Raw genomic sequence first — 24,280 nt, 5'->3', positions numbered from 1 at the left:
GGCAAAGCACTCCTATTCAAGTACTAACCACTGCATCTATAACAGAGTTTGGAAAGCTTAGCTACAAGACAGGGTATGTGTCAGCATGGAAGATGCATGCATTTTACAGGTGAACACTTTTACTTGTTGATTAGGTCTTTAAACTTTATGCAGATTAATGATTTGCTTTCAACTATATTCATCTGTCACTCATTAATTCCACAATTTTTTTCAATTATGGCCCACTGGCTGTAAAACTTAAGGACTAACTACCCCAAAACTCAGCTGTATATTGCCATGTCACTCACCGTATCCAATGTGAGCGAGCACTCCCATCTGACTGCCAAAAGGATGTAGTTTCTCCATTTGTCATCTTGTCAATATCCGCAGAATTGGATGAGGTTTCTATGTGAGTATAGCACTTTGTGACAGACTTCAGTTTGTCCGACTCCTGATTACCATTCAAGTCACTGGGGTAGTCTGCAAAGAGAAGAAATCACTCATAATATTCTTCTTTTGCTTGTTTTGACAATTATTATACCTTTATAATAACTATCTCATATAAAATAACTTGTTGGCACAGAACACAGCTCCTGAAGAAGTGTTTCTGACAGAAACTAGAAGACAGCAAAGTTTCATTTCAGATGAAATCACAATAATCTCAATCTACCACTTGCAGTACAAAACCGCCTACTTTGTCAGGAGTTCAATAGCCTTTATCTCCTCCTTTCATTACTGGCCTCATGAGCGCTTTATTATTATTATTATGGCAAAATACAAACTGATGAGAGGAAAAAGTAAAATATAATGGAGAAAACCTCAATGTAGCTATTCTAGGGAACGGACAAAGCAGACTGTTTCCCCAAGTTACATGATCCGTTTCAAAAGAAGTGCAGAGATCTGAAAATACAGAGTCAAGCAGTGAAGAAAAGGAGCCATCCCTCTAGGGAGACCACCAGGACAGTCCCACCTGAAATACAATAAAAGATCCACTACCTCCACCCTAAAACAATAAATTATTTTTTAATACTGCACAGTCAACTTTAGAAAACATTCACCTTCACATGGAAACTAAGTTTCCAGCAACTAATAGAGATATCTGACTGAATAGAGAATACTGTACATTAGTAATCATCATTCTGAAAGAGGTCAGGAGAAAGATGAGAAACATCCCAGTGTGTTACTCAGATTGCTAGGCAGTTAGGAAATCCATTTACGTGTCTCAAAAAATTTCAATAAAAACACCACAGAAGCACGCAGATCAACTCCATAAAAAGTCACGGCTGTTGAAGATTAAACGGCAAAGAAAGCTTTTTATTTTATTTGTAATCTCTTCTTCAAGCTACGGTTACACTACCATCCTGAAAAAAAAAGAAAAATATTACATACCTCTCTCTTTTAGGAGAAGTCGATCTAAAGAATCCTTCAATACAGAAGACCGCATAGTACAGATATTATTGAAGTACTCCAACACTGGGTAAGGGATGGCCGTACTAGAAATCCGATTCCGGTGCAAGAATCTCAGTATCATTGAAGCGTGAAGACCAAGACGCTCTTTCGATTCAGAAAATATATCAATAAAACCTAAAAAGAAACATTATTTCTATCTTTGTTGGAACATCTGACTTATCCAAGTAATCATCTTCCCCCTCTATGTCTTATTACTAGGTAAATCCAAGTTAAGCATGGGAGCCAATATTGGAACTACATTCCACCATACGAAGCAGCTCAAGTTTGCAACCTTTACAGCAGGACTGTGAAAGGTGCAGACAAATATTTTTGCCAGTTACTTGAAATGCCTGAAGTGGTTCAAAACAATTACCAAAACCCTTAGTTCTTATGCTTATTTTCCTGTCCCAAAAGCTCCAAACCCTTACCTTCAATATCTAAGTGAAACAGTTGCTGCTTGGCTAACGAGCTGATGTACTCACATCACTCACCTTGAGCTATGCTAAGCATCTCACTTTGGCATTGTGGATTATTCCCAAAGAGGTACCTAATGCTTTCCACCAACTTCATAAGAAACTTCAGCTCCTGAACAGTGGTACTCTGAATCACAGTGCATTTAGATGCATAGAATAGTACCTCATTAAGGATCCTCCTCTGACTTGGCTATTAGTCAATTCTAACACTTATTGTCTGATCCTCTAAGGCAAATCCCCTTCAGCCACTTATCATCAAAAGCTTGGAAGGAAAGCCAGTAACCGATACTTATCCCAGAAATCAAATTCTGGAAACTGACACTTTCCAAGCTATATGCTAGAAAAAGTGAATTATGTTTTAGCAGGATTTCAAATGCTAAATAACAATATAATAATAATAATAAAGTATATGACTCATCACCTGGAACAGACTCAATGGAGGATTTATTCCTCCAGTTACCAAGTACAAGACTGCATTAGTTAGGCACTCACCAAAATTTTGCAAGGAACTGTTTTCTGTCTTGTGAGATAAACCAAACAAGGATGAGAAGCTCCCCAGTCACACAGAGAAGAAAGTAAGTTAGCTGGATGCAATTACGGGAAATTTTTAATTTACAGCAACTTCACTTGTTTGACATTAGAGAAGCGAGAATGACTTGGACTATGGTTTTGAGAAAATCAGAATTTATTGAAGCAGCACTCCTTATATAGGGCAGGACTTGGGAATCCACTTGTTTTGTCACTCTGTTCTCATACCTGGAACTAGTGAACAAGCTTGCAGTTGCCTGATTACATGGCTAAGTTCCCCCTGAAGATTAGCTCCACTAGAATTCTTGAGAGCCTCCAGCATATTCTCCACATCTACGGTGCCATCTCCTTCAGCATCAAATTGTGCAAAGGCCTGAAGAGGAACAAAAAAGAAAATTTATTTCAGCATATTTACTTCAAGCAGAAATTCAAGGTATTTCATAGAAGCCGTAGCAGTAAACATTATAACACCGTTAAATAAAAATCCAGAGAATCCGTTTTCCGTTTCATGACAACAGGAAACAGCCTGGCCTGGAAACCTGCAGTGTTTAGCAAGTTTTAAGGCACTTGCACTGAGTTCCTATAAAAGTCAACTGTAGTTATGCTTAGGTAGAGACAGCGCATCATCTATACCAGTGAATCAGCAGCATCCATCCACCAACACCCAGGACTATGAAGAAGGTGCTCACAAAAAGCTCTTCCATTAAAGCATGAGTTGGTTCTAAAAGCCATACCATCCAATACTCAATACTGCTGCATCCATCTCACACTGCAGACACTCAAATTCTTTAAAATAAAGAAAATATTTAAAACCTGAAAAAGTGCCCTTAGAACCAGAATATTTTTTTAAATGTGTATTTCCTTCCATATACTGTCCTCCTACAAAAAAATACCAGTTTAACATAGTTTGTCAAAGCATTTGTGAAAACAATGGAGGGAGTTAGAAAAGATTTTTTTTCTTATTGAAGGGAACCATTGCCAGCTTTATTAACTTTGACCTTGATATAAATTTTTAATATAAAAAGTTGTGTTGAGCATGTATAAACAGTAACTTACACAGCTTGTACAAAAGTACAAGGTATTTTTATTCATCTAAGCCTATAAAACAGAAACAAGCTCAAAAACGTAAATTTTTTAAAACTAGCCACTTCAGAGAACTCATGATCCAGTGACACACTACTATTAAAAAAAACTAGCTATATTTTCACAATCATATTTAAATTTGAAACAAGCTTCTGTTTGATTGCTAAAAAAACCTGAACATACCCCCAAAAGAAACGCAATATGTCAGGAGCACCCTTTTTTTTTTCATATAAATTGGGAATGCACTTACAAAAGGTATTTCTTTACAAGCAAGACTTCAGTCTTCCAGGCCTGAACTTGGTAAGTTCAGCTACATAGCCAAGTAAATCTGGCCTCTAAGAACAGATAATCTCACAACTGTCTGACAGAGTCAAAAATCACTGCTGTTTGGGCAGAAGCTTATGCTTGAATCTCTTGATTTGCTACCTGATTATTGAACTTGATGTACCATTAAAAGCAGTAGCCTAGAGAGAAATAATCTGAAACGATTAGATCAAAATAACCTGCCAATTAACCATGCCATAATTACACCACTTAAATGAGAGCAAAGTCCTCATAAGACAACAGAATTGAAATGCCGTTATTTTAGCTGACTAAAGCTCCAAGGGCACTTCTGCGGCACAGAGCTCAATTTTAGCTTAGCAGTTTTATAAACTCTTGTTAAACATACAGCTGAACCCATGCTAACAGTGATCACCTTTAAAAAAAACTATCCTTAGTAGCAAAGACCACCGGTGCTGGCATCCAGAAGGTACCACAGCCAGTACAGATGACTGATGCTGGGCATCAGTTAGATACCAAAGAAAAAACTAAGACCTCTGCTCGAGGACAACAATACAGAGGGAATTAATTTTAACAAACATAACTCAGTTGCCAAAATTCAATGTACAGTTTTGCATGACACCATTCTTGCTATTATGACTTTTTCTCCTCATATTTGAAGTCAAACCCTGCAATTACTAAAATATGAAGTGAACAAGCGAGCAAGTTCTGTGATGTTACTAGTGAAAACAAACCACACACAAGATGACAAGGCTAGATCTGCTGATAGATACTTTAAACCAATTTCTTATACTTTCATGTAAGGAGAGATTCCCACATACATGCTTTTCTTTGTATATTAATGCAGTATTTTGTTATTTTATTTTTAAACTCTTCGTATGACCTCAGAAGATTGCACCAACCCTAGAACTCTAAAATTAGAGTTTAACTTAAACTCTGTATTTGACACAAAACATACGCAATTTCCACTGCTCAGACAAGCTGCCCTGTGCAATGGGGGTATAAGCAAAAAAAAGAAAAAAAGAAAGAAAAAAAATAATCAGTATGCAAACCTGTACTCAGAGCTTTTGAGTTGTGTTCACAACTGGGACATGACACAAAATGCAGCAGCAGCAGCTTTACCACAACCCAGCTGCTTTTTGCTCCTAAAAGCATTAAGTCTACACACTTCCTCCCCAGTTCAAACCTGAACATAAAGAAACATAAAAGAAACATCTTTCCTGGGAAATTATGATCACCTGGCTAAGGTGATTGCTAGGAAACACAGCACATGGAAAAATCACTCCTTCATCTCACAGACAGCTAGGGAGTTGGACAGTGTGACAGAATATCTGAAGTGTGACTTAGGAAAACTCTGTATTTCATCCTTCACTCTCAGAACTGCAGCATTAATGTTTCAAGTGGAAGTTGGATACACTACACCATAGCTGCTGAAGCGCTAATGAATAAAAAAGGATTCAGAGGTTCAGTTTATCTAGAAAATACATTTTGCATTTAAACAGAAGTTCACTTTGCCAATAAAATCTTCAAAGTATGTGTTTACAAGCACTACACTGAGAACAGAAAAACTTAACAGGCAGCTCAAAACAGCCTATGCCAGACAGGATTCCATAAACATTAAGAAGTGAAACCTATTGACCTGCCATCCACAAACTAACTTCTCATCAGTGCAAAATACATTCTGGAAATCTAAAATACTACAGCCCATGGGCTAGTGCCAGTTATAGAAACAATGACATCAAGGTTTCCCACACAACTGCCAACATCCCAACTTCACAGGATAGGCTAGATGTGACCACATATCCATACCATGGTAAATCCTTCGACAAGTTTTTTCCCCCGGCTCGAGAGCAGGGAAAAAAAAAAAAAAAAAACCAAACCAACTATACTCTTCATGCAGAGGAGGATGTGCAACACAGACAATCCTCAAAGTATTTCTGCAGCCCGCAAAGCTCAGTTGTTTGTATTAACAGAGAGAACGCCGATGTAGTAATTTCACTCCTACCGTCGTGACTAATGAAGAAGTGTTCTTTATTGGCTCTCGTAAAGGAACTGGAAATGGAGGCAGCATTTTAGCAAGTTACTTCAAAACAGTCTGGTATAAACATACCTATCTGTACAACAAAATTAATCTCTTCCTGGTTTCCAGTAGTCTTGTTAGTATATCAGCACTGATTTCAAGGAGCACGTGTGTGATTTAACAGCTGACCGAGTTATTCTACCAGTCAGGAGCAATACAAAGACAGAAGGAAGTCACTGGTGAGACTCAGGAACTGCATGCAGTAAGAAACTCAGACACGACCACTTTCTCAACTGAGTGCAAAACTCCCAGCAGGGTATTCTACTGCATTTTAAATGCCAGCTAGAGAGTAAAGCTACAGCTTAAGTGTTCTAGATGTTAAGTCCTCCATATCCCTCCCCACAGCAGGAAGCAAACTGCACTCTCTTCTACCATTAAAACCTTTCCTTAAGACCTTCCATCTGTGGAGGGAGAACTCTGTTACAGTACTTCCTTACAAGTTTTCCAAAACTCTTACTTTACAATAAGTAGTGGGATACCAATGAGATACTTGACAATTTCACTGCTGATTTTGAAAAGCAACAATAAAATTAAGCCTGGTAGACTTTGACTTGTTGATAGCATTAAGAAGTATCTCAGAGGAATTGCTGGTACGGAGTTTCCTACCTGTGCTACCCCCAGCTGCACTAGCAGCAGCAACAGCAGAAATACTCTTGCAAATAACCATCTCGCCCACGAGCGGCTGCTGAGCACCATCACTGAAAACAGGCACGAATTAAAAAAACCAAACAACCGATATCTATAAGTCGACAGCCTGCCTATCAGTAGCGGCAGCTACTTTTTTTAACCGCGCTGCAGAGCCCTCTGCTCCGGCCTTGCCCCGTTACCGGGAAGGGGTGACCGGCCTCTCCACGGCCACACTGCTCGGACCCCGCGCCACGGAGCCGGTGCCAGCGGGCCCACGCTGCTCAGGCCCGGGAAGACCCCCCCCCCCCCCCCCCGGCTCCGGGAGACCTACCTCCAGCAGCAACAGCCGCCCAGGGGCTCCCGCCGCCTCCCTTCCCGCTGATCCCGCTCCTCGTCCCGTCCCGTCCCCACCCGGCCCAGGCGGGCAGCTCCTTCGGGAGGCAGCTCCTTCTTCTGCCGGTACTCCGCCGCCCCCCCCCCCCCCCGGCCTCCCCGGGCCGAGGCCCGACGCCGCCGGCCGCCCCCTCACCTCCTCGCTCTCGCCGCGGGAGCCGGCTGCCAGGCGGGAGACGCTCTCCAGCACCTCGCAGAACTGCTCCAGGCTGACGGCCTCGTCGCCGCGGCTGAGGCGCTCCTCCAGCCAGCGCACCAGCGTGCTGTGGTGTCGCGACACCAGCGACTCGGGCAGAGCCGCCTCCCGCAGCCGCGCCGTGGCCTCCCGCAGCCGGGCCTGATCCAGCAGCACCTCGGCCGGCGGCAGCGGCGGCGCCGGGCTGGCGGCGGAGCCCGGCGGGAAGGCGGCGCCGGGCTGAGGCGCGGCGGCCGCCCCCTCCATGCCTTCCTCGGCGCCCTCCTCCTCCTCCTCGCTGCTGTGGCTCGCCGCCGTCCCCATGAGCCCCTCGGAGGCGCCGACGCTGCGACCCGAGGCTCGGCGGAGCCGCCGCCGCTGCCGCTTCCCCGCTCCTCCGGCCGCCGCCGCCCCGGCTCCGCCCGGCCCGGCTTAGTCAGCAACTTCCCGGCCCGCCGCACCTGTCAGCTCCCGGCCGGCGGCGGCGGCCGCGCCACACTGCCGCCAAGCGACGCCCGGCGCCGCAAAGGCCCGCCCCGCCCCGGAAAGGCACGGTTGCGGCCGCGCCGCGCGACACCCGCCGTAAAGGGGCGCCGCCGGGAAGGGCCGTCCCGCGCGTCCGCCGCGCCGGCCGCGCTGCCGTCAGCCGCCGCCACGCTGCTGTGCGGCGAGGACAAGCGTCGCGAAGCGGGCGGGCGCCGTCGCGGCGGGCGGACACGTGACCCGCCCGGCGGGGCAGCGCGGCCCCATGCGGCGGGGCGCTGCGGCGGCGGCGGCGCTGCTGTGCTTGGGGGCCGCCTGCCTGCTGGGCCGCGGGTTCGATCCCCGCGCCTGGCTGCTGCCTCCCCGCGGCCGCCTGCTGGGCGCCGCCGAGCTGGCCCGGTACCGCGGGGCGCCGGGCGAGCCCGGCCTCTACCTCGCCGTGCTGGGCCGCGTCTTCGACGTGGAGCGCGGCCGCAGGCACTACGGCCCCGGCGGCGCCTACAGCGGCCTCGCAGGTACCGCTGGCGGGGTGGGGGTCGGGGGGTTCGGGCCTCGCTGCGGCCTGTCAGGGGGCTCGGGGGGGGGCTGGCGGGGCCTGGCCGGGGCTCACCGCCTGCCTGCCCCGCAGGCAGAGATGCCACCAGAGCGTTTGCCACCGGCGACTTCACCCCGGCGGGGCTGGTGGACGACGTGTCGGCGCTGTCGCCGGGCGAGATGCTCGCCATCCGGAGCTGGCTCTCCTTCTACGGCGACAACTACCATCCCGTGGGTAGGTGGTTCTGGCCGGGGTGACCGCACGCAAGGCAGAAAGGGGCGCGGAGGAGAGCGGGCGGGCGAGGGTAGGCCTGCAGCGCGGCGATGGAAGGTCGGGGCACGCGGCGCTGCGTAGTGCCGGGTTTCGCCTACGCCGTGTCCACCTTGGTGAGGGTCTTCCAGCCATGCTGCGGGCGGCTGCTGGAGACCAGCGTACTGAAACCTGTGAGCGACCAGCTGGAGCTGCTGCGAAATCAGACCTCGTTTGAGGTCCGCTTTGCTCCGAGACGAAGCTTAACAGTTTTCCTGCCCTGCGCTGTCGGCTGCAGCTCTCTGCCCTGCTTTTATTCGTCTCTGCTGAGCACAAGGCGCGGAGCTAACGCTGCGAGTACTGAAATTAACAGGACTCAGGAGACTGTAGGAGCAGCGGTGCAGGGAAACTGTTTTGGGGAATGAGGTGCATGGGTGGGAAAGACTTCTGGGGTCTGCAGCTGAAAGTGGCATTGACTTTCTCATCTTTAATGAGTCTGTGCCCAAGCTTGTCCTGTGTGGTTTTATTAATACAGGTAAAGTGCTGCATGATCCAAGAATGGAAAGGATGTAAGCTCAGTTCGGTTTTAAAAGTGGGCCGTGGCAAGATCCACCTTTTTTTGTCTTTAAATAACAAATTAAAAAAAAAAAAAACAAACTCAGAACTATTCATTTTCGTTGCCTGGAAACGCTGTGGTCTTAATTGATCTTCTCTCCCAGGGAAGCTGGTGGGCAGATTCTATGATGAAAATGGGGCACCGACAGAAGCCTTAAAGCAGGCTGAGGCTGCGATTGAGGAAGCTGTGAAGTTCCAAGCAGAAAGCGAGCAGAGGAAGCAGCAGTTTCCACCCTGCAACTCTGAATGGAGCTCTGCTAAGGGCAGCCGATTCTGGTGCTCCAGACAGAGGTAAACCTCCGCCTTCTTGCCATCATGCTTGGACCCTTTGGAGCAGAACATTTCTGCCCTTTTTTTGGATGCCCTGAGCTTTGTCATTGCCTCTCCTAGCAGGAGTGGCGTAGGAAGATGTCCCAGCTCCTGCAGCCACCATACTCCATAGTCTGTAGGTGAGGTCTGCTGACTTCTCCGCAGGAGGGCATAGGTTGGTCTTAATGTGCTGGGGGCTAGCATGGCTGGAATATGCCAGGCACGGTCCCTTACCTGGTCTGCATTCCTCAGGCTGTGCTTTCTGACAGAGGCAGAGCCAACCTGCAAGGAGCAGCGGTGCTGTTCTCCCTGTGCCAGGTTGAGCTGCTGCTGCTGTGTGACTGACTCGGAGTCACTAGATTTTTTCTGCCAGTCCAGCAACCGCTGATAGCCTCCACCTAGTCTGGAGTTGCACAGAGGTGTAGGTTGGGCTAGCGAAAATGTTCTCCAGTGTGAGGTAGCAGAGTGGAGCTCTGCTCACTGACCTGGTGAGTGGGTAAAAGGAAAATAAAGTGATCACTGATACTTTTAGGAATTTTATTTCTGAGGCAAAAACTCCTCTGTCACACTGGAATCAAAATCAGGTTTCAGAATTTGCCACATGTACAGGTGATCCTCCTGTTCTTTGAAAAACAGGACGGAAATCCCATAAGGACTGTCATCTGCTGCATTTGAGCAGGTTTTCTCACCTAGCAGGAATGCAAAGATTAGCTAGTGTTTTTCAGACAGTTTCATGGCCTGTCTCATAGGCTACTGCTGCAACAGTTTTTACTTAAAACCACATAAAAATGAGGTTGAGCTTTGAACAGTCATTTCCTACTTGGCCTATTCAGTTGTATTGCGCTCTCAGTTTAGGGACTATTTTGTTTTAAGATGAAATAATTTCACAGACCACATTGAAAATGCTTAGTCTTCATTTCGGTTCACTAGTAGCACTGAATACCTTGGGGAATCCGCTTATATGTGTAAACGAGCTTGGGTGCAGCCTTGGGACTGGGTGTTGTGTGGCAGTCACTTGTGTAAGAGTTTACAGGCTTAAAAGATGCAGTAGTTAGGGGAACAGGCAGGATTTGGCCCATAGAGACCCTATGAAGTAGCTGCGGAAGTAATTGAGACTTTTTTTTTTTTCTTCTGCCCTAGTTCTCAAAATCACTGTGTTCAGTCACTGCACAGAAGGCAGCATGTGGTTATCTGTGAGCAATTAGCTACCCCCAAAAAAGGCATTTTGCCATTAGACACGCTGTGCTACATAAGGCTATGATTCCGTTTCCAGCAATAGAAATACGGGAAGCAGAAGTTGGTTGCTCCCAGAAGGGCGAGAGCAGGTAGCAGCACTGATGAAACCAGGTTCAGGCCACAGGTTTCTGAAGCACAGCCAGTAAAAAGGTATCAGAAAGCTGTGGGATGTTGGCTGTTGGGAGCAAAGTCTACCCCAGTGAGTGTATTGTTAGTTTTAACTCCCCCAGGTTGTCTTGGTGTTTATCTAATGATTCTCAATTCACTGGAAATATTTTCACAGGTTTGAATTGTAATTTATTTTAATTTTCCATTCTTAGTGGGGGAGTGAACAGAGACTGGGCTGGAGTCCCCCGGAAGCTATACCGACCTGGTTCCAGGGGGAGCCACTGTGTGTGCGTGAGGACTACTGGTCCCCCATGGGGTGAGCCGGACTCCACCGAGCACAGCGGCAGAGGTGATCTGGATAATCCTCAGCTGGAGGAATACGACGGCTGCCATCCGCTGGCAGAGCAGTGTGTCCTAAAGGTGTGACTCCGAGTGCCGGATCCGAGGCGGGTGTGGAGTCCTACAGTGAAACGTTGCACTTTGGATGGGCAGCTCCAGCTTCATTCCCTTCCATCTGCACAAACGAAGTAATAATAATTTCATGTTATTTGTGACTCTTTTTTAATGTGCGGAGATGGAGATGAGAGAAGGAGGAAACACTTTAGCCAAGTTAGTGGCTAAAAAATCAGCAGCGGGATACTTTCTTTCTTAGTGTTCTATTTCTATGGTATTTTTACATCTGGCAACAAACTTTAAGATGCACAGCCTGAATTATATTTAAAAACCGATTTCTTGCGCAGTCAGGAAATAGATGGTTGTGTGCACAGTGGCGGGTGCAATGTGTTGTGTTTTAAGGCAGCGAGGTAGTGACCACAAGAACTGCTGCAGCATCACTGACCTCAGTTTATGCACAGTCCTCCAGTCACTAGAACTTTGCCTACTGCATTGTAGTACTAATGCTCCTTCCTGGTCACCTGATTTACTCTGAACAGTTTAAAGGTAGCAGGGAGAGCCTGAATTTCTCCTACAATTAAGGTACATAGTATCTAGGAACCTGTGCGGTTTAGTTACATACAAGCTTTATCAAATTCTTGGAGTACAGAAGGCAAAGGTGATAGCTGTATTTCGTCTTCTAGTGTTTGTATTAGATACTGTGCAAAGAAGATATTGGAAGCCACCTATGAGGATTGTTGTTTTATATTAACCTCACCATCCTGGTCCTGTGATTCAGTACTCTCAAACTACTCGGATCAGGAAGTTGTATTTTTAAATAAGCAATAACAAAACCTATGTGGCAATGTGACCATCCTGCTGTAATCTGCCTCCTATTTCCATTCTGGTATAAGACCTCCTCCCATGTAGTACATGTCTATCAGACTATAACCTGAGGCTGGATGTATCCTAACAAGGCCCAGCTCCCATAAAGTCCGTACATATTTTATCACAGCTGGCAAAATTCAGTAATAGGAGTGACTCCCAGAAGCACAGGGTGGGTTTTTACTATTTCTGTGTGGGGCTGAAAAGGACAAGGGAATACCTGCATAGGGCCTAAGTGCTACAAACCCCAGGCTGCAGGGAAGCAGTTGGTGTTTTTCAGAGAATCTACTGTTAGAATCGGTTTCTGGTGTAGCTGCAGCCCTGAGAGAGACACCCACATTACACAGAGTCCAGCAGTGGCACAGATCTGTGCTGAGCTGTGTTCAGTTCTTTTCTTTAAGGCAGCAGCCACCTATTTATAAACAGCTGGGAGTCGTTTATAAACTCATTAGTTTTGAGCTACTACCACCTCTCAAGAAAGTCCCACAAATCTAAGTAGTTGATAACTAGTCAGATTACAGGAGGCCTGGCAGCATTGCTTCAAAATGAGTTATCACTTCATTACAGTGCCAGTAGGACATATTACAGCACTTTTCACCTATGTTGTTTAGATGAGGCTACAGCTGCCATGGATGGGAGCCATACAGCAACTTAAATGTGTACATGGTTGTTGTAATAAATGTTTGGGGTTGTGTGGTTGGTTTGTTTTTTAACCTGGTTCCGCTGTGTTTCTTTTCCACCATAATCTTGAAGAGAAGTCCTCCAGGGCACTTCTAGGCAGATGTGCCAGCTTTTACCAGTCAGCAGTGGAAGTTGCCTGTGTAACTGAGCAGCAGCAGAGCCCTCAGACAGTCTTCAAGTCCCCAGTCACGCTCTTAGAACGGAAACTCAGCCCTGGGCTTGTGCCATCTTTGGGCTTGGAGTAGGCTGCTCATTTCGCATAACAATCCTAAAGATAAAAGCTATGTAAAATCTGCAGGAAAGAGCTGCAAAGCAGTGCTTCATTATCTCCGTAATTTGGTGGACATTTTAAGTATCAGCATGTCATTTGCTTTTGGACACATCTTCTTTAACAAGAGCTCACATTAAAAAAAAAATGATTGGCAAGTAGCTTTAAACAGCTATTTTCAAGATATTTAAAAGTTGCAGCAAATTCTAGATTATTAAATACTGTAAAAAGTTTGTAAGGGCAAATCAATGTCACAAGTTAGAGGCCTACTGGAAGCTACATAACTTCTAAGCAAGTTTCATCTTGTGTAATGCTTCAGCACTAAGCAAATAGTGCTGAAAAGCTGAGAGGATGGTTTTGAGCTTGAAAGCTACACAAAAATCAAGTAAGCTGGTGCAGGAAGGCAAGATGGGATGGTGTTGCTTTAAGTTAAAATTGGTTGAAAACCAATTCACAGCTTATTCCTCGGTTTAGTGTTTAGAAACACTGGGAGGGGAAAAAGTTTGTCTTGCACTAGGAATAAGTCATCTATTAAAGCAAACAAGGAGACTCCCTCACTGACCTGAACTACTCCAAGATTAGCTGAGGTTTTAAATTAGAGTAGAAACAAGATAAGATTCTCCCATAGTAGAAAAGGGTGGGAAGAAAACTGTGACAGTTACACAGGGGTCGAGTCAACACCAGGCAGTGCTCTAATAAAGCTCACCATGCATCTGTACTTCAGTAAGTTTTATTAATAAAAGACTAACGCATCACAATCTCAGCAAGATGTTTTGGTTCAGTTTGCTATTGCACTGAAGCTTTCCTTTTCCTGAAGTAAAGCTGCAGCAGTTCTATGCTCTTCCAGGAGGCTAAGCTGCCCACCAGCATACAAGCGAATGCACTAATAGTTTGTTACTTTGTGTCAACTCAGCTCAGCTTGTCCATTTAAATGGATCTGAGCCAAGAACTAACATACTCTCTGAACCAGCTCTGGCCTGTAGGAAGTTCCGATTGTTTCTTAAGACTGATTATAGGTAAGTCTAGTATAAGGCATTCAAGATGACTATATGGTATAAGCTAGAACACCAGACCTTATCAGCCAAAAGAACAGTTGTAGCAGTTCCACAGCATTAAAATGAATACCTGGAATAATTTCAGAACAAAGAATAAAGTCATGCCCAGTTGAATGTTATATCCCTAGTTTTCCTTGTGGCTTGTAAAGGATAGCTTACAGAGGGGCAGCTGTGTCTACAGGAGAAGATACTTTCTTAACAAGGTTTCCGCCTCATGATGCATTATCTAGTTATGCATTTTATTACAAGTAGAATCATTACACAACAAAGTAATGCATATTGGAAAAATACATTTTTACAATGACTCCAGACAAACATTGCAGATAAAATGCCATTGTTCGAAGACTTCCTTTTCTATTTCACAGAGGGTATTAGAAGGTTCAGAGTTATTTTTGTCACTCATACATTTTTCTAGAGATCAGTTTGCTGCAGTACCCAACTCTGCTGGTTACAGGAAAAAGAGGACTTGCCTATTAACATTTGATCTACACACACACACAAAAAAAAAAAAATCAAGCCTTGGCCTCCCATATTGTATATGTTAATTTATAAGCACTACGTGAGAAGTTGTACAAGCCATTGGTCTCCAGCACAGGAAGTCATTAAGGCATCTGTCAGCTTTCAGCCAGCAACTTGCTATGCTCTGTTACTATCTTCAACACTAACATTCTCACTCCACTTAGTGGTGTGAAACAGTGACTACACCTTTTTCAGACACACAAATTAAAACTTAAGCCAGACCACATTTTGTGCTTGTGTAAGAGTGCTGGATGACTGCTATCAAAAGGAATCCAGTCTTGGAACAAAAAGCTACAGTATGAACCACCATGGACTTCCCATGCAGCCCCGTTGAAGTGCCTGAAGCCTGGTTTGACAGCATCACTTCCCAGGGACTGAAGTTTGTTTTCCATTTACCCTTTTGTTCAATGCTTGGCAGACTTGAGTCTCAAGTTCATAGATACCACTTAAAGACAGCAGGGGTAAGAGGGGTAGGGTTTTTGGTCACAAATGTAGTATGCTACAAAAAGGAAGAGCAGTTGTTTATGGAGTTAGAAATGTGTTGACCACTACTACATTACCAAGTGCCTCCACTCACATTTGTACCCTGCTGTGGAGCATTGCCAGCAAAACTCCCCCAAAATCTCAGAGGTCTGAGTGTTCAGACCAATACTAGGCAGAGTGCATGAAGGATTGAGCTCCACCAGTTTGGTGGAGTCAGCCTCTTTAGTTGAACTAGAAGAGAACTAACTTGGGTTTTGGTTCAGGTTGTGAGCTTTTCCCCTTTAACTCTGGCAGAAAGCTATTTAGAGTTGGCTGGAAGGAAACTATCTCAAAGGCACTTTAAAATGATCAAATTCGCTGAATTTAGTTGCTTTAAATTTAATGAACACTTCAGGCTGTACATTAGTTTATCAATAACCTTAACTTTCCTTTCAGACTTCAGTGAGAAAACTGGTACAGTATTGGCTGTAAAAACCAAACTAAGAGCATTACATATGGTTTCCCAGATCTTTCCAAGTTTCAGGCAGTTATAATTAATATTCTACTTTTAAAAAGAGCAACTAGCCAGCCTTAAACTTGCCATTCAGTTAAGCTGAATTTTCACAAGATCTACATTTTTCATTATTTAAAAGGTTGCTTATTCTGTTAGAACTGAGCTTCCTGTTCCTTTGCCCCTTCCATCAGAGAAGTCACTGAAAAAGTGATGTTTAAATACTTCAGCAATTACAAATTGTGCCCTTTTCCAATTAAGTTGAAGCCTGTAGGCTGTGATCTTGGAAGAACACTCTTCTACCACTCTCTCTCAGTATTTTGAGCACACACTTACCACTCCACAGCACTGCAGCTCTAAACCAAGGAGGAAGTCAACATGTTACCATGGGATACACTATAGTCAAGACTTCTTTCACCAAATGCACTTTCTCTCCATCATTATCTTTCACTGCTAGAGACTTGCAACCAGTGATACTCTGAAACTTCAGAAAGCAATGGACTAGAAGTACAGTGTTTTCCATCATCTATTTCACTCAAAAAAACCCAAACTGTAGCTTGCAGTTAAATGCTTCAGACACCATTATTTTCCACCTCATTCACCTAGAGTATTATGCTAGAGATGCACCATTTGTATTAGTAACTGTTTTACAGAGACCAGTTGTGTTACCCAGGGCATTCTGTTGGAACATGACAGCAGCAGACATTAAACAGTGCGGCAAATTTATCATCCATTATTCTTCTCTAGTGTTAAGAGGGGAGATTCCAGTTATAATATATGCATATTGGAAGATCAAAGTGCAGATCAAGTGAGACTTGATGTGAAATTCATCGTGCAAATGTCAGCAATTACACCCTCTCCCATCATTTTCTTGTACAAGTTTGAGAAAACCCTCAAGTCTCCCATAAAAGCAGCAGTTTGGTTTATCATCTCATCTTACCCCAAGACTGACAAGTCACTATTCCAAACAGGACAATGCGTCACCAACTTGTCCATATTGTACATTGGAGATAACAGTCATTAAATAAATGCTTATGGAATAGAGATGAGGAATGCTGAGTTGACTCTAAACTAGGTTCATCTCTTGGGATGAAAACAGCCTTAACATGGCATGTAGTTTTGCTTAAGCACACATTTTTTCTGACTGAAGCCTTTGCCCACAAAAATCATAACCTTGTCTATCAGCAAAGTACTTTCCTGTTTACCTAGACAATGTGGTATTGGATTTTTACAGATTCAGCATGTTTAAGAGAGCACAACCAGCCTAGATTAAAATACTGCAGCTTAATCCAAATGCCTGGCGCCGGCGCCACACTGCCAGTTCAGAATCCTTCCTTCAAGGCCAGAGTCTTAATGTTAATAGGAAGCCTCCAAATATACTCCCACTCACCAGCAATCCTGCTGAAAATGGACCCAAATTTAATGTCTAGAGGTGCAGCACATTCTACACTGGGAGGGTTACTGACTCTCCTGCAGCAGTTCACCAGGGTCTTTAAACCAAAGGAAAGTGCTACTCTCCCTCATGGGATTCATAATGCACTTCAGCATTTATTGCTGTATTGCAAGTTAGACTCCTTAGCCAGTTTTAGTGTTTCTCCATTTAGCATATGCTTAGGCCTTTCAGCACACTTACGTTCATTTATACAAGTTTCATGAATAGGAAGGACTAGCAAGGTAAATATGAAAGTGCAACAAAGTAGACTTTGACAGCTCTAGCAGGTATGAGCAAGAGTATTTACTGGCTAAAACAATCTTGCACTTCTCTTGAACATGCTAAAGCTAATGCAACATTTACTGAGGAGGTATCAAGATGTGGATCTGCAATTCTGACTGCTTTGCATCAGATGTTGTAAAGCTTTCTGTTATAAGGCCACAATTCTTGAGCTATGCTTGGAACTACCCCCATTTTTTGAACAGTTTCTTGAAATGAACCGTGGTTGCAACAGCTCAGTCTAGCTTCACATGAAGTCTTCTCTAAAGAAAGGGAACATTTATCTTTTAAGACAAAGCAAAGAAAGATACCTGGTTACCCTGAAACTTAATGCCATCTCTACCAAGCAGCCTGAAAGCCACAGGACTTAATAGAGTTGCTCAGTGCAAAGCACCATGTCAAGGACAGACCTGTTTTATGTCAATTCAAACATCAGCCTAACAATTTTAGCTTCCATACCCCACTGCAACTAGAAGAGGGTCTAAATTCTTTTGTCACTTGGTTTCAATGATCCACTTGAATTCCTAGTGAAGTCTATCACAGCCCAATACATTTACAGTCATACAAAGTCATTTATACCAGAATATATCATAACAGGGTCCTTAATTAGTTCAGTCTATTGCAGAAGACATGTATAGGCCTCCTCTTCCCTATCCAGAGGGCTTGTAAGCTGCTGTCAGGAGCACTGACTGGGAATCCCTTTACTTCCATAGCATACTAGGAGACTCCTCCCAGAGTCAGGACATCAAAGCAGATGTTGCAAACTCGAACTGGCTTGTTCAAATCAAATTTTATGATAGGAATCTCCTTTGTTGAGCACTTATGGCAAAGCAGGCGTCCACAGTGTCGGCTGTTAATAGAAGAGGGGTGGGAGAAAAGTGAGTTCACTCATACTGAACACCAGGGTTTTACTGTCTGATAGTCTTTATCAATGACAGTATCACTAAAAAGGTACAGTAGCAATTGAAATGCTACATTTTTCTTTTATCTCGTATTCTTCTATCTTCTGATATCTCTCATGTAATAATTGAATACTAATACCAAAACCCACATGCTGCTTCTATACTAGTCAATCACCTAGTACTACTTCAACTGATGCATGTATAGTTTCTCTGGAACAGTGGGCCAAGAGAAAAGCCTAGCTTAACATCCATCTAACCCAGCGTATTTTGTAAAAGTTCAGACTAGTGAAAGGCAACTCCTATCTACACGAGAGCAGCTCATGTCAGCATCATCAGTTATTTCCACATTACAAACAGCACCCCTAACCTAAACTGGCAGTGGCTGACTGAATCTGTCACCTGTTTCAGAGCCAGTCAGCCCCACTACTGAAAGCAGGCATCTAAATCCTTTGTTTCACTACTGGAACTTTGACATGATTTCTCATTTCCAACAAAACAGAATATGAAGTGCACAAACTGCTTAAGATACGATTTTAGTCAGGCCACAAGTTATTGGTCTAGGACAGGGAGGAACATTTCAGCTGGATTACTGGTTATACACCTACATTAACATGGAGGTTTCCTAAACCACCAGAAGGAACAAGCCTAGCTACATTTGGAAGAGGAATCAGTTTCCCTGTAAGCACAGCAAGATGTGTCATATTACCAGTGATGCTTCCTTGTCGTGACTCCAAATTTGGCAGTGCACTCATAGCAGTTGGAGCCATCACACCAGGGAGGTTCTTTTGTCAGCATATCTGTTAAAGAGGCAAAAATGTAAAGGCAAAATGGGCTCAGACACCTCTTGAGTACACTGTAACATCAAGGAGGCTTTTTCCAGTTTTAGGTTGCATCCAGTATAATTGATTTAACTACTCTTGCAGCAGCTGCAGACTTGTTTGTAAACAATGTATACTTGCTTTCATCAACATCACATTATCCACAGTGACTATACAGCACACATTAAAGGGCAGTGTCTAGGTTTTAAGCTACATTAGACTACGACACCAGCCAGGAGTCTCCATGTCTATCCTTCCAGAAAAAGTAATATTTTAAGTTTGACAGGTCTGCATTGTGCAACTTTTCAGCTGATCATGAGAAAAATTAGTATTAGAATTATTGTCATCTAAGTTAGATGTCCAGAGTTGTTTCCTCCACTGAAGTATCTCAGAAGCACAAGGTAAAAAAACACTTTCCAACTGTAGCAAGTAGTACTTACCTAGCAGTCTAAAGAGAAGCTGTTTTGTAGCAACTTGGTAGTTGAAGATGTTGACTCCTTGATTATTGTTAACTCCAAGACGAGCCCCAGCTCTCACTATTGCACGACACAAGTTAGCATTTCCCTTCATGTAAGCCAACAGGAGCACTGGAAAATAAAAGCCAGACACTTCCCTGCTAACATAGTAGTAGGTCTTGTATTACACTCGGTCCAGAGTAGGATCTTTAGTTCTTTTAAGTTTCCATCTAATGTTTGCATCTTACTGTATTTAACATACTACTGCCAATTATTCCAGCTTTAAAAGTGACCCACCTTTAATATGACTTGATTGACTTTCAAGTTTAATAGCTATTGAATCACACCTACCTGTGTTTCCTTCAGCATCAGGTTTGTCTAGAGGGTACTCTGGCATACACTCCAAGAAAAGGTCACAGATCGCTGCTGCGTTATCTTTCCCATATTGTCCCAAAATATGCATTGGTGACTGGCCTCTGGGGAAAAGAGGTTTTTATGCTTATCAAAGTCTGCTTGATACTACGGTTACTCATCCAACTCTCCTTGTTTTCAAGTTTGGTTCAGACTTAAACAATGCCACACCTAAGTAACTCAATACATCACACACAACTGCCTACTTTAACTTCCTTTTCTTGGTATACATAATTTCCACACAATTTAGTCACAGCATGCTCTGCGCACTTCACTGTAAAATTAGTGTAGAAATACTATAATCCAAGCCAAATCTGTGGTGGTTTTTTTATTTAGTCATACTAGCACATACTTTAAAATGGATTGTTGTTGTTCTAGTCTGTTAAGACTATAATAATTACCTAATATTAAACGCTTCTGCATCTACATTGCACTCTGTGAGAAGGACCCGGATATTGTTTAGACGGCCATGCATCACTGCCAGATGAAGAGCTGAAAAGTAAAAGAGAAGCTTCAAGAATCTGAAGTAGTTAAGGTCAGCAATAATTACAGCTTGATAAAATTAAGCACTCCCCTTCCACTTCCCCCACCTTCCCTCTCCAAAACTCCTTCCACCAGCTTTGATTTCTTGGACTTAATTCTTTTTCACCTTTGAAGAGTGAGCCCATTCAGTGGGCTATTTCTACCACTAGGAGATACCATTAACAGACCTACTGAAGTGTTTACATCTACTTGTATAACTGTAGAAGTTTACCATTATTTCCATTTTCATCTACAGCTGCAAAGTCTACTCCATTCTCCAGAAGGACTGAGCAAATCGTGGGCAAATCTTGCTGGGCTGCTAAGTGAAGAGCAGTCTGACGATGCTTAGTCAGTTCATTCACCTGGGCACCTGCAAGCAGCTGTCAAGATGCAAAAAGGAATATGTTCAAAAACGTTTTCAGTGCTATTAGCCCACAGTTTTATTTCTATGAATGAAGCACACAACTCCACTGTACAGAGATATTTCTAGGCCTCCAGTATATATAAAATGCCATCATTACTGAGCTGCTGCAACTTGTGTTCATGTTCAAATCTGTAGAAAGTGCAAGATAAGGTTCCTCCTTTAAAGTGAGCCACACTACCTAGTAGTTGCTGCAAATCAAACATTCTCATGCAAAGGTTACTGATGCAGCTCAGCTAGCAGTACAAGCTAAGGGAACTTTATGCAAGTCTGAGTTCTGTTTCAGAAAGAATGGTGTCACCTTCAGCTGACTTCTCCAGCCTAGAGACAATATGCATTAAGGCAGAAAGTGCATTTTTAAGTAGAGGAAAAATTACTCTCCAGTACGTACCAGATTACGCACAATGATCTCTGAGCCAGCTTGTACAGCCAGATGGAGAGGTGTTAGTTTGGAGGCATCCTGGACCCGAGAGTTTACATTAGCCTGTACACTTATCAGGAACAGCACACTCTCAATGTCAGAGTTCTGAACAGCTACATGTAGGAAATTCCGACCCTTATTATCAACCTGTGGCAGAAAGGGCACGTGAAATGAAGTCCATTATTTCTGTAGAACAGCAAGTTGTTATGTAGTAGGATGTACTTTCACTAAGAGATACTTGCTCCCTCTACTTGAGGTGAATTGTAGAATCTTGTTCCTTTCACTGCTTGACATTAGAGACTTATTTGATAAATGTGACTATCAAATAACTGAACTGAGAAATTATCAGCTGCAACTGCTCACTCTAGTCTGCTTTAGACTACTTTATTTCTACCTTATAACCTTGTCATTTCTTGACCACACACCGGAGAGTATTATGACAGACAAAAGGTTAGCAGCTGTTGTAGTAAGTACAGAGCAGCAGTCAATGATGAACTTGATTAAATGAGACAAACTTGAGTCAATCTGGCAGTTAACACCAGAGAAGGAAGCAACATGCAATCCTGCCACACTGATGCAAAGTGTATTAATTTTTTGGCTTAATGCCAAGCGCATGTTGCTGTTCATCTTTGCCTTAAAGCCAATGTTAAAGCATATTTAGAACTGGCTGTATTTGTAACCATGTTTTAGATATATTACAAGAGCTCACTAAGCACTCAAATACTTTACTAGTAATTAAACTTACATAGGGTAGGACGAAACTCCTGAACAGCTGCCTGAAGTGTCACACCAGAAGTCTGAAGATACAGTTGGTGGTTTTATAGTTCAGCAGTGCAGCATAACATCTATTATTCACTTATTTTAGGTCAGGGTTTCTGTTTTGGATAGCTTTAGCAGAGCTAAATAGATTATTTTTGTACTAGTCCAGCATAAGACAAGAGTAGAGCTAGAACTTTCTCCTTATATACATATATGCCTGTTCCTCAATTTAGTACTGACAAGATGAGACAAGGTTTGATGAGACACTAACCCTTGATGTTCTTACTCTCACATAGCGAGTAGGTGTACACACCTACAGTTTCCCAATAAATCTTGCTACAGAAAACTGGCATCTGGCAAATGTCATTCCATGTAAAGCCACAAAAGGACAAAGCAGAATTTGCTTGTGGAACACCTGTTACCGTGAACTAGTACTAAGACGACCAGCATGCTTTGAATACTCCCAGCTTACCTGTTCAGCAGCTCCTGGTTCCCTCTTCAGAATTGCTTCAGCCGCTTTGTTATTTTTATATGTCATAGCACATGCAAAGGGAGTCATTCCTTGCCTGTCACGTACATTTAGCTTAATATCTGGATGTGAAATCATAAGCTGAATGATAACATTATGTTGGTTGCTAATGGCAACATGGATTGGAGTTCTTCCTTCTGCATCCTAGAAGGAAAGCAGAAGTTTGTTATATGAAGATTCAGTAATACACAAACCCTTCCCTAATTCTGAAGGGTTGAGGAAGCTTATTAGTTTAGTTGTGACATACCCAGCTGCCTTTGGCTGGGACACCAAACAGTTGCAGTGGGAGCTCAAATCCACAGTGTAAGTAAAACAAATTGGTATTTGTTTCTCCAAATAGATTGACCTCAATTCTGTGCTACAGCCATTTAAGTAGCTCAGAGTAATGTTTCCCATTTAATCAGATATTTTGATGAATGTGAATGTGAATGATGAGCATTCAAACTTAAGTCTAGCAAATTCAAATAAGGTGTTCAATCATTTGTCTGTATCAAGCAGCAGTTTACAGTCATGGCTGCTTTGTGACTATGTGTTGTGTCATTCATTTTGATGTCATTTTCAATAGCATCAGGGCCTAGAAGTGTAATACATTAATTTCTTTTGTTGCTATTTGTCAAGCTTCTGTTTAAGGATTACAGTGTAATAAAAAAATGAAGTGTACATCACCTCAGTTTACTCTAACAGAAGACAATTCCCAAACATACTAACAAAATAGAGTATTCTGGAGCTTTACACTATAGCTGATCTAATGATCAATTGCAGCAGAATACAGCCCTGCTCCTGCCTTTAATTCACACTAGGGACAGAAGAGTTGAATCCCAATCATTACATCAGAAAACTAACACTGCAAGAAGTTTTCTGTATCATTATTTTCCTTCAGTATAGCTTCCTGAGTTAAGTCATCATATGGGTGGATAAGCACTAGATCTGGTAAAAAGGGACAGGAAAGAAAGTAGAACTGCAGCCAGTCATCACATTGGCTCAGCCATAATAGAAGGATGTTCTTTTTATGAAGTAAAAAACACAGCTGAGAGGAAAGTTTGTTTTCACTGTGTTACAGGCAAAGAATCAGCTTCAAAGCAGCTGTGCAGAATTTCTCTACATACCTGAGCATTGACATTGGCACCAAACTCCAAAAGGCACTGGATCACCTCTTCTAGTCCCCAGCAGGCTGCCAAGTGTAGGGGTGTCTGTCCATCATGAGCTTCCTCTTCTCCTTCTCCATTCGGGCCTGGCTTTCTGGGACTATTCACATCACAACCACTAAAACAAATACCATACAGTCCATTTATTATGTTTAATCTAGATTTAAACTGTTCCAAACAAGGGTCAAAAAATTTTACAACTGCTGACACATTCTACAAAAGCACAATTCCTGGTTTTAGTTTGACTCTTGTCATCAAGAACATGATGGTAATATAGATAACACAATGTGTCTTTAAGATTAGTCAGACTTCCATAAGTGCCATCCACCCACCAAAAGTCTAATGAAGCACATACCTGTTACTGGCTCAAAATAGCATTCAATTAATTTATGCTAGGAAAATATGTACATGCACATTAGAAGGTTTGTATTTTAGAAGGGGGTCTGACCTGCGAATAAGAAAGCATGCTATTTGTTCACTGTTTTCATCAATAGCTCTATGAAGAAGAGTTTGTAAGCAGCCACTTGGTCCTGACCCCCAACAGGTTGAATCACAGCCATGCCTAACCTGGAAGGAGAAGCACAATGAGGCAGTGAAGTTTTTTTGTCTCCAGCAGGCTCCTACTACTTTATATAGCCCTTCACTAATGCTTCTGAAACATTACCCCTTAGAGGCAGAATTTGAGATGCCCTATCTATTCTTGTGACAGTCACTGAATTTCAGGAAGCTACTTTAATGTCTTCTGGATGAATATTTTATTTGTCTACTCTGTAATACTTTATTAGGTAGTGTTTACTAACAATCCAGATATTCACCCATATACTCTGAA

The 24,280-nt window shown here is 43.2% G+C and overlaps 3 protein-coding genes across 7 annotated transcripts in view; 1 reads left to right on the top strand and 2 right to left on the bottom strand.

The window, feature by feature from the left end:
• Positions 1-7,535, bottom strand: part of ZZEF1 (zinc finger ZZ-type and EF-hand domain containing 1) — a 60,742-nt gene extending 53,207 nt beyond the window's left edge. For 2 of the 3 annotated variants that reach the window (XM_030029047.2, XM_030029048.2), the window contains exons 1-4: positions 7,031-7,535; positions 2,658-2,802; positions 1,369-1,563; positions 288-459 (exon numbers count right to left, since the gene is read on the bottom strand). In XM_030029047.2, coding sequence (XP_029884907.1) covers positions 288-459; positions 1,369-1,563; positions 2,658-2,802; positions 7,031-7,393 — 875 coding nt within the window. In that variant the 5' untranslated portion in view covers positions 7,394-7,535. Of the gene's footprint in view, positions 1-287; positions 460-1,368; positions 1,564-2,657; positions 2,803-6,480; positions 6,586-7,030 lie in introns of those variants that run through there. The other variant, XM_041126629.1, reaches the window with a different exon arrangement.
• A 150-nt stretch (positions 7,536-7,685) lies between these two features.
• LOC115347556 (neuferricin) lies at positions 7,686-12,574 on the top strand. Its single transcript, XM_030029052.2, has 4 exons — positions 7,686-8,067; positions 8,181-8,321; positions 9,056-9,242; positions 10,817-12,574. The coding sequence occupies exons 1-4, from the start codon at positions 7,818-7,820 to the stop codon at positions 11,028-11,030; spliced, it is 792 nt and encodes a 263-aa protein (XP_029884912.1). The 5' UTR covers positions 7,686-7,817; the 3' UTR covers positions 11,031-12,574.
• A 950-nt stretch (positions 12,575-13,524) lies between these two features.
• Positions 13,525-24,280, bottom strand: part of ANKFY1 (ankyrin repeat and FYVE domain containing 1) — a 35,674-nt gene continuing 24,918 nt past the window's right edge. For all 3 annotated transcript variants that reach the window (XM_030029049.2, XM_030029051.2, XM_041126987.1), the window contains 10 exons: positions 23,900-24,018; positions 23,413-23,569; positions 22,250-22,450; positions 20,989-21,165; positions 20,409-20,556; positions 20,056-20,146; positions 19,595-19,719; positions 19,229-19,375; positions 18,677-18,767; positions 13,525-17,918 (listed from right to left, as the gene is read on the bottom strand). In XM_030029049.2, the coding sequence (XP_029884909.1) occupies positions 17,786-17,918; positions 18,677-18,767; positions 19,229-19,375; positions 19,595-19,719; positions 20,056-20,146; positions 20,409-20,556; positions 20,989-21,165; positions 22,250-22,450; positions 23,413-23,569; positions 23,900-24,018 (1,389 nt within the window). In that variant the 3' untranslated portion in view covers positions 13,525-17,785. The remainder of the gene's footprint in view (positions 17,919-18,676; positions 18,768-19,228; positions 19,376-19,594; positions 19,720-20,055; positions 20,147-20,408; positions 20,557-20,988; positions 21,166-22,249; positions 22,451-23,412; positions 23,570-23,899; positions 24,019-24,280) is intronic.

The sequence above is a fragment of the Aquila chrysaetos genome, chromosome 10 (genome assembly GCF_900496995.4).
Source record: "Aquila chrysaetos chrysaetos chromosome 10, bAquChr1.4, whole genome shotgun sequence".
In the NCBI taxonomy this organism is placed as follows: Eukaryota; Metazoa; Chordata; class Aves; order Accipitriformes; family Accipitridae; genus Aquila; species Aquila chrysaetos.
Note: the sequence above shows the minus strand (reverse complement) of the source record. Positions and strands in the feature narration are given on the sequence as shown.